The sequence below is a fragment of the Pocillopora verrucosa genome, chromosome 2 (genome assembly GCF_036669915.1).
Source record: "Pocillopora verrucosa isolate sample1 chromosome 2, ASM3666991v2, whole genome shotgun sequence".
Taxonomy (NCBI): Eukaryota; Metazoa; Cnidaria; class Anthozoa; order Scleractinia; family Pocilloporidae; genus Pocillopora; species Pocillopora verrucosa.
Genome location: NC_089313.1, coordinates 19,210,695 through 19,225,930, shown reverse-complemented (window position 1 = coordinate 19,225,930; position 15,236 = coordinate 19,210,695). Strand labels below are relative to the sequence as shown.

Sequence of the window (15,236 nt, the reverse complement as noted above, 5' to 3'; positions counted from 1 at the left end):
CTTCAGCGTGGGTCCAAATCAAAGTCAATAGATAAAGAAGGTATGTCCACTTACGGAAGTTAGAAGAGAAAGTCAGAATCATGCAACTCATCATTACAACTAAAAACCAAATAGCTTCGGACTTAAAATCAAAATTATAACTAACACTTTAAACACACATTTGAAAATTGTTCCAAGATGACCTAAACGCCACCGACGCTATTGATGACAAAGACGCATGATGTAAACATCAGATTCTCTACATTTATTTAGAAAACATTCAGATTTAAAGTACTTTACAAAAAAGTTGTTTGCTATTTACAAAAACATAGACCAAATTTCTCAATCCTACATCAGACCTATCTTTTCACTTCTTCGCTGTACTAACGCTTAGCGTAATGCTTTCTCAGTTAACGTTTCGATGCTTTCCTTTTTAAACTTCTCCGGCAAAGGACTGGAACGCGAGAGGACATGATGTGAAGTCATGGGTCACATGGTTTCGATGTGACTTGAATCTCCGGTCCATCAACAGAGTGGAACACGACCCTGTCACATCACAAGGGCTTTGTGTCACTTGTTTCTGGAAGCAGCCAGTACTTTCGCCATCAAATCCTGTAATAAATATCACATTTTTAAAAATTTATTTCACTTATACCATTTACAGGACTTAATAAAGGTAGCATCTGTTTTATAAAGGGGTAAGTTTCTCTTCTGACGAAGGGCTAACGCTCGAAACGTCAGCTTTTTTACCCTTTACAGTAGTTAATTTACGTTTTCAACTCAGTTGTTAACACTAAATTACCTAGCATCTGTTAGTTGGTTCGGTATTGGGTACACTACACAAAATCAAAGTGCGCCTAATCCTAAACATTTCCCCCAAGCCCCCTCATATTCACCTGAGTAACACGAATGCTGTCAGGGGGTGGCATCCCCAGTCCACCTCGACTGATTGACTCATCATCACTGTCGTCATCAACACGGCTTCTCTTCGCTGTAGGGGAGTCCGACCTAAAATTTTATTTAGGGTAACAAATCATAAAAAGTATGAAATTTTAACAAAACCTGCCAAGCCAGTGGACCACACTACTCTAAGGAATTGTAAAAATAGGCTATAACTGCATCCATTCCTAGTATCATGTTATGTTTCAAAGCAAACCTTGATAAAAGTTTCACTCTCTGTTGTTTATAAGTAGGGCAATGCAAGTAATTCAAAACAATAATTAATCAAACTAACTACCTTTTCTCTCCTTTTGATTCAACAAACTTTCTGGTTTTTCCAGTGTGCACTTGGCTTTCAGGAGCAGACCTGATTAAAAGAAAAACAACAAAAACCTTTAATGAATGCCCAACAGGATGAATGGAAGTTAATCAACTCTGTGAGCCCTATTTACAGCCATGGAAAGGGTGTGGAAGCTAATACAATCCAACCACCTTGATGCCCAAAGCTTCGGATAACTGTCCCGAGGTTGAATGTCCAAGGACACATTACTCAACATTTTGATGTAAACACACGTATCACGCCTCGAATTAATGAATCACTGAAGTCCAGAGGTTAACGGCGACGAGGACACTTACTCGTTTGCTTCCAGTTCATCACCGGGATTTGTCTTCTTCAGCATGCTGATGAAAAGTGATGCCTTTCGTCTTCTCTCAAGTTGAAGCTGTTTGTCACGTGATTCGGATTCCAAATGCTGAGCTATAACGAGAGCAAATTGTTATATCATTCTATTATTACGTACCTGCTTGATCAATTTAGTGGGTTATACCCTGCTGCATACTTAAATCCAAAGCTCCTTCCTTTGCCAAAATCTCTTGCTATTAATCGCCCATTGTTCTTAACCTTCGTGGGTAAATGAATAAATCCTGTTTCTCAAAATGTGTTGGAACATGCTGACGACTGAACAACCATTTCGAACTGAGTTGCTTTGCTTCAGACATGCGTCAGTCATTTGAAAGCGCTCGGCATGACCAGAAATTGTTTCCCAAACCCATCAGAGAGATATAGTAAGTACCTCACTATACTCGTTTTCTTGGTCCGCTCTGTACGTTACTGATCATGGCCTCCTTTTTTTTTCAATCGATTAGCGACCCACGTGCTGTGAGCTTGGGCCACATATCGAAGGCAAAAGTCCACCAGATTACGATTTTGCCAACATTGTTGAAACCAAAGTAGAGCTACTAAAGTATTTAATTGTGTAGACTATTCCCTAATATCAACCTCATCCACCATAAAATTAATAAGCAAATACGTACCAATTCTCTCCGCCGCCTTAATAGAATCCATTTGTTGGTTCAAGTCCTCTGTAGATTGCTGACTGGTGTCTTGACTAAAGCTTGACTCTGACAGTTTGTTTACATCCTCCTTTTCTCCGCTGGCTTGTGATATCTCCTTTGTGTCGGTCTCTGTTTCTGCATCATCAGCATCCTCATCACTCTGTCCTTGTTCATAGCTCTGTTTGTATATAACACTTGTCCTGTACTCTATTTTGGGTTTCTTCACATCCTTGGCCTTGATTGAGAAACTAATAGGCCCTTTAGGGACCTCAACTCGAATTTTGTCATTTTCTGCAATCAATAAACAGAACAGTGTTAATTAAGAATCAATTCAAATGATTTTAAACTAGTAATTTAAGATGTATTATGCAGCACTAGACTCTGGCTCGGTGTTTATTGTGGTGCTGTCCGGTTTTCAAGTATAAAGCAACTAGGAGTACCACTTAACCTCCTGAATAGGATATTTGTCCATTATAATCCCTGAGTAATTCATCGGGTTCTTCATGAGAAACATGTTCACCTCATGGACTAGTGCTTCACTCTGTATTAACCCCTTACACTTGAGGAGTGATCAGTATCTATCTGCTCCTCCAGCTGAATCACTCATTAAGATCATGAAAAGAAATGCGATTGTTAAACAAATTCTCCATGTCCGTTCCACAGGAAATGAGTACAGAAGAGTATGGAGAATATGAATACTGATTTCAAGTGTAAAGGGTTAAAAGGTCCAGGTTCAAGCCCTGAGTGAGGTGGTGTATTGTGTTTTTACGACACTTTCCTCTCACATTACCCATATCTAACCAGGAGTGTAAATAGGTATCCCCACACTTTCAGGAAGAGCTGATGAAATTCATGCAACTAGAACTTGAATAATTATTTCAAAAGATTTCCCTGAAAGATTACTGGTATCCATTTGTACTCCTTGGTAGAGAGAGGAATTGTGAGAGTGTAGTGTTTAACAAAAGAAAAAAAAACAAACAAACAGTGTTCTTAACAGCTACCAAACATGCATACTTGGTAATTTACTTGTTCCTCTGTTTACTTAGCATGGTGACACAAACCTGTTTCTCTTCGTTGTCGAGCAGCTTCGACAGCCTGTTGCTTTTTGAGCTGAAAATAACTGTAATGGGAGTTCCAGGGGTTCAAGAACTCAAAGCGAGGATCATTCTTGGCTTTGATAATTTCTTCAAAATCTGGACCATTCTTGGCAACATAATTTGCCAGCTTATCCACAATGGGTTGAAGATCGGGAGGTGGAGGTATGATCTGCTCTGAGACCAGAGCTACTGTGGAGACTCCAGGAGGAGGGGGAGGAGGTGCCACTGGCCCGGACATTTCAACACTGCTGGGAACAAAGATACCTGGAGGGGCTGGAGGTGGGGGAGGGGGAGGTAAAGGAGGTACTGAAGATGTAGAATCCAACCACTCTTCTGCAAGCAACAACAGTTCATAAAAAGAGGGTAAAAACATTTATGTCAAGGATAGAAAAACAATCCATACAAGCATATGTTTTGTTCATTTAGGCCCTTTGACTTTGCATGGACTGAATTGAATTCAGTGAGTTATTAAGTAAAATTAAATGTGAAGTACAGCATCAGAATCAATTTCATGTAGCAAGGCTGATTATATTGGTATTACATTGGTATTACATTTAAACAACACTGAACTTTGCAAGAGACAAGTAACATACCCTCTAATGGACCTTCCCCTGGGGGTGGGGGAGGAGGTGGAATCATATCTGCTACAGACAAGACTGGTGTCACAGGAGGAAGGTAGGTATAGCCACTAGTTGATCCATACTGTGCATACATATCTTCTGAAATAAAAATTTTTTAAACCATTTTGAAATTTATATCACTCTAAAATGTTTTATAATTCACTTCATAATTTCTCTCCAAAGCAGCTGTCTTGAAAAAACTCACTAAGGAATACCGGTTCTTACTTCAGTAAGTAAGGATCACTCTTAAGATTCTCAAACTGATGACAGGTATTTTTTTTTGTTGTTGGATATTTCTGTGAATTAGGTATTTTATAAAGATAAAAACTCCAAAAGAATGTAGTTGATAATTTTATAAATTCTCGTAATCAGCCAGCCTGACACTTAGGAAAAATTGGTAGGAGAATTCAATTATGTCACCCCTGGGAGTCAAAAGGTTAAAAGTTCATGTCCACACAGTGAATTTAAATGAACATTTTAATATACAAACCTTGTGAATACCACATGCTGTAATCATATGACTCATCAGTCTCACTGTAATTCTGCAAGTCATGAGTACTGCCATTATCCTGTGTTGCAGAAACTGATGACGAACCTATTGCCACTGGAGCAAATGTCCTACTAAACTTGTTGCCAAGAGTGTCTGGCAATGGAGATGATGATGCTGATGATGGCTGTGATCTTGGTCTTGTAACCTTCTTGTGAAGCGACGCAGCTAACAATGGATGCAGTTCATACTCTCCATCAGATTCATCCTCACTCTCACTTTCTTGAGCCTCTGGCTGAGGTTCAGGTGATGGCTGCTTTGGTATGACTGGGTTATACTTTCCCTCCATGATATACTTAAGAACATGCTGATAGTATGGGTTCAACCAGTTGTCAATGAGCAAAAAGTCAAATTGAGGGTTTCCAGACTGCTTGGCTTTGACCAAGATTTCCATTTGTTTCCCTTGTTTAGCAACAAACACAGCAGTCCTTTCAATTATGGCTTGCATTTTGGCTGTCTCAGGCTAGTAAGAGAGGACATAAAAATCCAATTATAACCCATCTCAGATATTATTTTAGTCTTCAGAAGAGAACAGAATAAAAGCTGCATGATCATATTAAAGTAAGTTAATAAAAAACAATGTTGTGATCACAGAAAATACAATTTCACATGTGAGTTTACAGGGATTTTAGAGCTTAGCTCCATTTGAGTATAGGATTCTCAATAACCAGGCTTTGTGGAAACTTGACCTTCACATGGTTTGTATTTTTTGTGATAAGATTGATCACTTTAGGAATCTTTTCACTAAGTAACTATACAATTCACCAAACCTGTAGAGCATTCGCAATAGCAGCACATATGCCTAGTAAGGCTTTTTTGGTTTAATCAGTCTTGATTTCAGTTTTTTTTCAACCGATTGGCATTTTTTCTTTTTTTTCCCAGGTTAAAAAAATCACAGTATTAAGACCAAAGTACAATGCAATTATAAGATTAATGGAACTTCTAGTCAAAATGTGCGCTTCCTATGCCCAATGTTTCTTGTTCCCCTATCCAACTGGTTAAAAAGCCCTTGACCAAAAAAGCATATTTAAACCACAACATTTCCATTTGCCATTAAATTTCATTTGAGTCAGACAAAAACCATTAAAGACATCATTGTAAAGCTGTTGCATATTCCACACAGAAATTGGAAAAAACACTTGTCCATATGATTACATTTGCATTTGAAGTCTCTGCCATTCATGATCATCTCTTACTGTTTGTAGATGAATTCCTACTGAAGAAACAAACTGTCTGGACATGTTAGTAAAGCCAGGTATACTTTTTTTTCCTTTTACTACAGAGCTACAGAGTACACTGTGGATACATACAAGCATACCTTTCCCTGATAAGAGAACAAAATAATTTCTCTGTATGTACCTTTTTTGGTTGTTTTTTTAAGATCCATTTAATTTTGGCCAACAATTGCAAAGCATTTTACACCAATGCTGTTGTTTGTCAGTTTGTGTTTGTCTACTCAACACATATGAAGTATATAATTTAATTTTAAAAAAAGAATCCTAATGAAAAAAAGTAAGAGAACCAAGAAATACTTTTAAAAATTTCAACATTCTTGAAAAGTTTGCAAATTGTGTTGCTAAAATCAGCAAGTACTCTCCTATGAAAATCATACTTTTTTGGCTGATTGTTTTAAAAATATTTGACCTCAAGTGTAGTTGTCACATTAAATAAATAAAATTTTGTAGTACAGTCTGGTGCAATTTAGAATGACTCCCTAATTTGCACTGGATTTCTCTTTCCATTAAAAGATTAAGCAAATCAGCCAGTTCCATTGTTTTCATTCCACTGTTGTCATAATCTTATACAATGACTTGCAACATTATAAGTCTAGAGACTGCATTACCATATTCAATTGGTGATTTATCATTAAAAGATGTATTGTGCATCAGAGATTCTTTTCTTATCTCCAAAAACTTGCTGTAATGAGTATTACATGAAAGTATAAGACTACCTCATCACTGAATTTAACCATGGTTTTCTATAAACTAGAAAATCAAGGAAAACAAAAGCTGCTGCAAATAAAACTTCCTGAAATAGAAATCACACACATCATAAGAAAACAACAAAAGAATAATGAGGGCAATTAAATAACAACCTTCTCTTGTTTGCCCTTGACACTTACAATCTCCATATCTGAAGGTATTTCCAGATCTTCTGGAGGAACAAAAGGCTCTGGTTGTTGAACTGGATGTGGCTGAGGTAGTTTAGGAGAAGGTGATACCATTTCTTCCCGTGCACTCTGTGCTACAGAAGAGTTAGCTTGTCTTGCTTGGTATAAAAGGGTTCCTGTAGAATAACAAAATAAACTGTGATCAACAATGAATGGCAGATTTCAGGCATTTTTTTCAAACAAGCTCATCAACTGATTATGTAAGTAGTTTGAATTTTTTCCCCTTTGTTTCACTGTCACAAAGCCAGGAGATGATTCTTGTTTTCCTTTTAAACACTTATCTTAATCTTCTGAAAACCTTATGATCTCAAACCTTATTTATAGTAGCTGATTACATCATACTCATTTGTGAAACACTATTTTTAGAAGTAGGAACATTCTAGATGCTAATGATGACATATCTTTAAAATAACTCTATAGAATGTTCCAGAATATGGAGAAGTTTCTAGCTCAGCTTATGCAATAGCATTGTGGTAAATCAATGATCTATTCATTTCTGGAGACTTTGTTACATCTACAACCACAAAACACAAAGCAGACTGAGGTATTTTGAGACAATTTGGCTACTAAAATTAATTTTAAATGCATTGTAAACCATACATGTTCTGAAAAATGAAAATCTAGAAAAGTTTTTTGCTTGCACTTGGGAACCCTCATCTCTGAGCATTTCTGTATATTGTAGATGTTTTAACCCTTTACACCCTAAAACCAGTAAGCATATTCTCCATACTGCTCTTTATACATTTCCTAAGATGCTGACAAGGAGAATTTGTATACCAATCAAAAGCTTCTTTCGTTTGTGATCATTTCCTTTCTTCTCATGACCTTAACATGTGATTCAGAGGTGATATTGTAGGGAGAATTTTGATGCAAGTCACTCTTCAGGTCTAAAGAGTTAAATGCCAGTCATGTGACGAAAATACATACATAAAAGTAAGATGCTTTGAAAAGTTCTTTTGTATTTACAATCATACCCTGCAAATAACCAGCATACAAAAAAACCTTCAGTTATGTGCAAACCTTCTCTTGAAGTTGTTTCATAACTTGAAACACTTTGTGGATAGTGGAAGCTGTTCTCTGGTGCACTATAGTCATAACTGAAAGCCACTGAATTGTAAGCACCATCTTCACTAAGGGCTTGCTGGAAACGTTTCATTTCCTCCTCTTTGGAAATAGGAAAAAAATGAGTGTATCAGTTATAAGACACATTTAATTTATAAGTAAAGATAAAAATCATCATGTGTAAGATGACTTCTACAGTACAAAAGATTAATTCTAAAATTCACCACTTTTTCACATTACTTTTAATCTATCATATATTAATAGTTAATGACAGGATTTTACTATTTCGTTATGAAGTCATCTCACCAAGAAAGATTAGGAAAAAACCCAAACTATGAGATCTGTCATATGCTAAATCAAAGGTCTAACAAAAACTTTTTCAAGTCAGGATAAAAATATCCTAATTAATGATTCAGTGGGTTGACATACAACTATTTCATACATTGATATCCATGTACATACTGCAAAATATCTAGGAGTAAATCATTTATTTCAAATAAGAAAAATCAGTTTCATACAAAACATAACCTTCCTATTACAGCTTACCTTGTTGTAATTCATACTCCTGTGTGTCATGATGGAGGTCCAAATACCTTTCTTCATCAAAACGTCTTTCCATCTCCTCTTCTTCTGGTGTAAGGACAGGAGGTGTTTGAGATGGTTTGGAGACAAACTGAGCCTTGTCTGTAAACAACAGACGTGCATCATACCTGGAATTAAGCCATGGGAAACTAATGAGTGGATAGCCATTACTGTACCCATGCAGCAATATGTATGCTTATTGATGTGTCAATGGCTTAATTTATAAATCTAAGTCCCATCTCTCATATTTGATCTCTGAAATGGTCTGAAGCCTTCAAGTTTGACCAACATCTAGAGCTTGCATTCCTACACCACAAAAATGTTTTGCCAATCTGCAGAATACAAATCCAGCAAAATTCTCAAGCAACTGGGTATTCATAGAACCTGCATACATCTTTATCACAAGGTGTAATTCTCAGATCACCAATGATAAACAATGTACACTACAATATTTTTAAATTCACCAAAGTACTTACCACCATTTATTACTTACATTGTACTTCTCCTCTGACAGAAAACTTACCGTGATGCATTGAAGTTCCTCATCACTTGCTATCAATGATCCGAAGGGTTTAAATTTTTTGATCGACGCAGTTAACGTAAAAAATTGCATTTCTAAGAATTTTTCATACAATACCCTTCGATTCTGTCAAGACTCTGTATTTGTAGCACAAAAATGGTAAGCTCAAATCGAAAAGTTTTTATCTGGGAAAATAGATCACTGATTTACCTCCATTACCCTTTAAGTGCAAATCCTCGATGAACAGTTTCTTCTGAAATAAATCGAGGAATATTCCTCATCTCACAATAACAACGTTCACAAATAATCATGAAACGTGATTTCAAAGTCAAGAACGAAGTTTTATTAATCTTAACCAAACAAAGTTTCATATCAAACAGACCTGTCGATCAGAAGGGATTCGTCGCCCATCCACGGTATCAGGCTCTTTTCTTCATCAAAAGAAGCAGCCGTTTGATTGTTCTCGAACAACTTGCACGCATAACCGAACACAAGCAAATCATCTTCTTTCCTTCGAGGCGGTCTTGCACCTTTTCGCAAATTCGACTGACCATTTATACCGACTTCATGTGGATCGAACAGCACCGACATTGTCCCAGTCTTATAAAGAAAGTCCAAAAAGACATTCCGCAACTGTCCTTCTTCGTTTTGTAATTATTCCTTCAGACATACTGGGAAAAACTCACCGATTTACAGAGAACAGAGCAAACAACATGGCCGCCGCTCACGACGTCATGTAACGTCACAGTGATTTCCCTTGTATTATCCCACAAGTCTTTGCCGGAGAGGAAAGCACTGGACCTTCTTATTTCGTACGCCATTGTCCGATTTCGGACGTTTTCGTCCGTTTTCGTCCGTTTTCGAACGTTAGACAATATTATCCGACCGATTTGGGACTGTACTCTTAGATTTCGGACACTTTTCGTTTGATTAACTATTGAGGAAAGAACCATTTTAAATTCCTGGGAGAGGTAGAACACTACAAAAATGTCGAAAATACGAACTGTGATCTGACCAATGGCTCGTAATTTGAAGTAACTTATAAAAAAAGACAGAATCGTAAAGTAAACATGGACATAACGGATCAAACAGTTAATACTGAATACAATGGCCAAGTGGCCGCTTCTGCACAACAGCCATCTCACTTCAAATTTTCAGGCCGTTTATTTTCTTTCTGGGCCCGGGGTGGCCAATCTCAAAAACCATATGTTAAGCTTGTAATAAACAGTTGACCTTGTAATCAAGATACTGCGTTTGTGGTGTTCCCTTGCCGACCTATCAGTAAAGTTATAAGACCGAAATCATGGTTTCATTATCACGCTTTAGGAACATCAAGTAAGGTAATGAATGACAGAAATAATGATTACATAAATCAAATGTGTATATATATTCAAAGTGAAAGATCTCTGAGACTAAATTTAGAGCACAGAGTGTTAACACTCCACTTCGTTAGGGGCGGGGCCAGTGAATGAAGGTTTTCTCAATTCCTCTAACGAGCAACAAGATTTTCAGACAGTAGAGTTTAAAGAATACCAAACAAAATAAAGGGGAAAATTGTCGGGCGTGTTTTCGGGTTTTCGCCTCAGCAAATTTGCCTCTTCAGAAAACAAATGAAAGATAATAAAAGAGTTTTTAAAGGAAGTGTATGTTTAGTTAATTTCGGCGATAACATTCTACAGCTGACTCAGTGTGGCTTGTGTTCTCAGGTTTCCACATATTACGCCAGCTCGCTTTGCTATCATAATTATTTGATGCTTTCTCTTGACCAAAGAGACGTCCTTTATGGCTATACCGTAAATTTTGAAACCCACCATCACCCGCACGCAAGGAATTTCAACCAAGTTTATAATCACTTCCGCTCCTTTCTCTGACACATGCTTCATTTGATTAAACTTCATAGCCTAAAGCGGTCATTTACCTATAACAGTCACAGAGTTATTTCTCTAGATACCTAATGATATCATCAAGACGCAATCACAGAGGTATAACTTGAAAGAAATCGTATTTTAATGAGCGATTATTATCTGTTCAAACCCTCACGAGACCCCTGAGTCTTTCCATTGGTTGCTACAAAACGAATCAAACGATTCAACTGCATAACTTTTATGAGATGGCCTCGATGAAGATGTTTACCGACAATTACAATAAATTGTCGTCCTCTAATCATCCCAGTTAGTTACGGAACCATCATTTTTTATGAAATTTCTTGTAGGTTGTTTTCTACGTTTACCGTTCTGGCCAGGTTCCATTGAACAGAACATGTGTTAAAAGCGGCTCAATGCTCCGCAACTTTAAGGTTTGTGAAAGCGCATCTGAGGCGTAACGCACTCTCCGGCGTTGGGATAGAAGCTGTCTTCTTTTATTGGGGCTGATTACTGATTGAATTTGGCTACAACCATTTGTAGAAAATGTATGATTGAAAGTTTATCGTTGATCTGTAGTTACCAGATGAGACTGGAACAAAAATCACTGCTACATTTGATAAAGGAGTGCTTTTCAAACTGACAACTAGCAAAGATAACATCGTGAGATACCGCAAAGTGTTTGAAATTCTGTCGTGATAATCTTGTAAGCGTATCGCGTGACACTTTATATTAAGCTGAAGGTTTGATGACAGTTGGGTTACGTAAGATTTTGTGTTTTGTGTTATGTTCGTGATATAGAAAATCAATAATGGTCTGAAATAATTAGATAAGGAATTGCCAAGGGAAATTGTGCGTTCGCGTTTGAGTTGGAACATACTGTGACATTGCGTAATTTGTCTTTCGTGTCGCAAATAGTGCGTGCGTGTGGGTGCAAATTACAGAAGTGTTGGTCGGCGTATAATAGGAAACTGTTGTTAAAATCAAATTAAAAGCTCAGGATTTTAGTAAATCACGAATAAGTAGTGTCAGTCTTGCATTTACGTAATTTAGGCGTGTATTCCCGTTTTAATAGCAGATAAACAGAATCACTATCTTGTAACAGAAGATCGAGATCGTTTGAATGTAAAGAGTTCGGATATTGTATAGATCGTAAATAAACGCAAGAAATCGGAAAGATACAGTCCTATTGATTGTCGAAGCAGCGCTCCGCAGAGATTTTCCTTAACGCAGTGGAGAATTCTGCAACAAATTTCATGAAGAGAGTATTTATCAACCCTCCTCTTGCTTTTAACATTGCTAGAACAACTGGATCGGGGATTTTACCAGGGACCAATGCAAAGAAACTTAAGTACTTCAGCAAGAGGTTAAGTAGAAAAAAAAATAGAAAAAACACTGAAAATTGGATTTCTCAGGTCTTAGGAGATAAAGATAAGAGTTTTTATCAAATGAAAGCGCGAACGCTAAACTGCTGTTGATCAAGCTATCTCGAAATTAAAACATTTATGAACCATTTTAAGTAGAAATCACAAAACTTGCTGAACTGCAATGACCTTTTCCGTCTCATTATAATCTCAGAGCACAAATGGCTGGATACGTCAGTCACGTATTTTAGCATAAACTTCTTAAAGATCACTAACAAAAACACTTGAGCTTCTTTTCACTTCGTAATATTTCATCTACAACCTTTTTTCATCTTATCAGTTCATATTCAGAGGATATCTTCGTTGACCAGTCCGCAGAGTCAGCCAAAACAATTAGAAAAAGATCATAAAAGATAAGCTGAATTTAATTGAACGAATATGCATGCTCTTCTAATCCAGCGGTCCTTAAAGACTGGGGGGAGGGGAGGGAGACAGTACCCCTTTGAACCTCACATTATGGGTTATTAAAAAAAACGGACTCTAGAATTGCTTGTCTTGAAATAAGGAATGGAGATGCGTTATAGTTAGAGACTGAAGAGATCATTCACACTCCCTAACCCAGAATTCTAAGAGTTCTCCCCCCCCAGCATATCGTTATTGTGGTCACACCAAATCAAACAATTTATCCACCTGAAGAGACATCTATACATCAGTGTCAGTTATACTTTACGCGCTTGTCTCGACAGAGATCCACTTTGATTGGTCTTGGAATCTTTATCAGAGGTATCTTGAAATGCGAAACAAATTTTTCTGAAAGCTTTCGAATAGCGCTGATCCATGGCACCAAAACAGATTGGGTTCAATGCATTTGGCACCCACGTCAGAAAATAAACTATGTTCATTAGTATTCGAACATATTTCCACGACGCAGCGTAGTCTGTGAACTCAAGGAGAAGAAAGACAACTTGATAAGGCAAATAACAGAAGAAAAATATCAAAATTATGACGATAGCCATAGAAATAAAACGTCTCTCAAGTTGAGTTGAATCGTTGCAATACACTTTGGTACCATTTGTTGACGCTTTGCTTCTTTGGCTGAATTTTCGACCCAATTTTTTCCTCTCAAGCTTGGTTTTCTTTAAGTGAAGAATAATTCTTGCGTACAGCACGGTAGAAATAGAAAGGGGAATAATATAATTCACTAGGAAAAGAAACACAGAGTAAATCTGACGATAACCATGCTCTGAATCCGCATTCATGGGCGGAAATATTTCAAAGCAGTAATCCATCTTCCTGCCAGATTTGAAGATTACGCTCAATACTCGTCTAAAAATAAACAACGGGAGAGAGCAAACGACCGCCACGATCCAAATGGCAGACACAACTAAAAATGCACGGCGGTATTTAAAATGATTGCATGAATATCCAAATGGACTAACTATGGAGAAATATCGATCAGCTGCTATAGCAACGTGCACATTCGTGGTTACCAAACCGCAGACGACCTGGCTTGGATTCATCAACTTACAGAGGAATGGACCGTAGATCCAGCCAGACTTTAGCTGTTCGTCAACAAGAATCAGAGGAACCCAAAGGATACTAAAAAAGTCGCTTATTGCGAGATTCGTGATCAGGTAATAACTGAATGTTCGAAGGCGACTATTACCAAAAAGAGCTGTAAACACGAAGAAATTTCCGATGACGGCAGCGAGGAACATGATGCCAAAAAGAGACAGCCTTACAACTGTCATTGCAAACGGCTCTGATACAAACTTCCTCGGCAGAATCGCTGAACTTGCAGTTGAATTTAAAGAGTTGTTCATTGCTGTGGAAAGCTTAAATCCTACGTTGATAGATCTCAGTGGGTTCTCACTGCTCTCAGATGTGCGTCGGTAGAATACCTGCCGAGGGAAACCAAATGTACAGTCAGACGGTTTGCTTCGAATAATCAACCCCCGAGGAGCCGACTCTGTACTTAAACTCCAAGTTCTAGACCAGTTACACGAAGTGATCGTCAAGATCAAAGTCACCAATTTACCTTTTGAATTAAACAGAATTCAGTCAAAGGTAAAATAAATTGGTTTCAGCACAGCATTTGCTTTTGTGTCAAATACGTATTCTTACGAAGACTGAAGGCACAATTGATATCCTGGCGTGATGTGGCAGTCCCTTATAATTTAACGCGCGCATGCTTTATTACATAATTGTTTTCCAATGATTATCATTCCTTTATTGGATTCCTGGTTAAAAAAAAAAAAAAAGTCAACTGTCATAGATCTCATTGACAAGATAATGAATGGATTTTTAACATTAATACTATAGCAGACATTTTTAAGCAGTATCCCATCTTTGCATTTTCCCCTGGCCTTTCACGTCAGTATAGCGAGTCACTGACTTTTTTCACAGTTTGGTTGTCTATTGACAATTTTGTTGCATTTGTAGGGATGCTGTTCTCAGCATAAGTTGATACTGTTTACTCGTGACTAAAACCATCTGTTTGATCGAAAACTCTTAGACTGACGGTTTTGTCAGCTCCAAACATTTTCAGAGCCCAAAGGGAGAAGATCCTTAATTGAGTTAAAGCATGAAATCTTTTTTGTCTCTCCCTTCTCTAAGTTAGTCTTGAACAGATGGTAAATAAAAATAGCGATACAGATGGACTAATCTCGACCAGATTAATTTGCGGTTATGTTTGAAATCCTTCTATTGATTCTGTAAGCTCAAGTTCAAGAGCAGAGCAGAGACTAAGCTGAGCCTTTTTTGTCATGCGAATGCGAATCTGGCACCCAGACACTGGACTAGAATTTTTATTGAAAATATCGCCAATTTCTCTTTTCAATCCTCTACTGTTGAGTCACGTCGACTTGTTCCAGAGCCATTCTGCGGTTAATTACTGTTATTCACAATGTTACGATTTTTATCAAAGCCCCTCACAGTCAGTACGACAGGAGCTGGAGGGCTTGGAGCCATTTAGGACAGTTGAGGTCAAACAGAGAGACTTCAAAAGATCCGATAGATAGATCTGCGATAGCATTTATAAAAGATTTATCAGACTAAAATTACTATCAGCCATTTTAAGCTGCTTCAAGCTGTGAACTTCCGTCGCATTCAACATAGCCTTAAGGTCTATGATGTCTTTTTAGGTCAATTAGTAAATGC

General features: G+C 37.5%; 2 protein-coding genes across 3 annotated transcripts; both read right to left on the bottom strand.

Moving 5' to 3' along the window:
* Positions 1-223: 223 nt before the first annotated feature.
* Positions 224-9,582, bottom strand: LOC131790712 (splicing factor, suppressor of white-apricot homolog). Of its 2 annotated transcripts, none has more exons than XM_059107969.2 (12): positions 9,234-9,582; positions 8,296-8,459; positions 7,708-7,851; positions 6,640-6,803; positions 4,461-4,980; positions 3,944-4,069; positions 3,315-3,683; positions 2,233-2,544; positions 1,555-1,675; positions 1,217-1,285; positions 876-987; positions 224-591 (listed from the first exon to the last, which is right to left on the bottom strand). In XM_059107969.2, the coding sequence occupies exons 1-12, from the start codon at positions 9,440-9,442 to the stop codon at positions 550-552; spliced, it is 2,352 nt and encodes a 783-aa protein (XP_058963952.1). In that variant the 5' UTR covers positions 9,443-9,582; the 3' UTR covers positions 224-549. The 2 variants fall into 2 exon arrangements, with proteins under 2 accessions (XP_058963952.1, XP_058963953.1); XM_059107970.2 differs by having other exon boundaries at positions 3,944-4,066.
* A 2,174-nt stretch (positions 9,583-11,756) lies between these two features.
* LOC131790643 (QRFP-like peptide receptor) lies at positions 11,757-14,259 on the bottom strand. The gene is made up of 2 exons (XM_059107877.2): positions 14,116-14,259; positions 11,757-13,978 (listed from the first exon to the last, which is right to left on the bottom strand). The coding sequence occupies exon 2, from the start codon at positions 13,898-13,900 to the stop codon at positions 12,797-12,799; it is 1,104 nt and encodes a 367-aa protein (XP_058963860.2). The 5' UTR covers positions 13,901-13,978; positions 14,116-14,259; the 3' UTR covers positions 11,757-12,796.
* Positions 14,260-15,236: the final 977 nt, after the last annotated feature.

What these genes read in the sequence shown, in the direction of transcription:
- LOC131790712 (XM_059107969.2), bottom strand. Translation starts at nt 9,442, where the DNA reads ATGTCGGTGCTGTTCGATCCACATGAAGTCGGTATAAATGGTCAGTCG. An exon ending in TGAAACAACTTCAAGAGAAG is followed by an intron (nt 6,804 to 7,707) that starts GTTTGCACATAA and finishes GTTATTCTACAG; the next exon opens with GAACCCTTTTATACCAAGCA. An exon ending in CAGCATGTGGTATTCACAAG is followed by an intron (nt 4,070 to 4,460) that starts GTTTGTATATTA and finishes TTTTTATTTCAG; the next exon opens with AAGATATGTATGCACAGTAT.
- LOC131790643 (XM_059107877.2), bottom strand. Translation starts at nt 13,900, where the DNA reads ATGAACAACTCTTTAAATTCAACTGCAAGTTCAGCGATTCTGCCGAGG.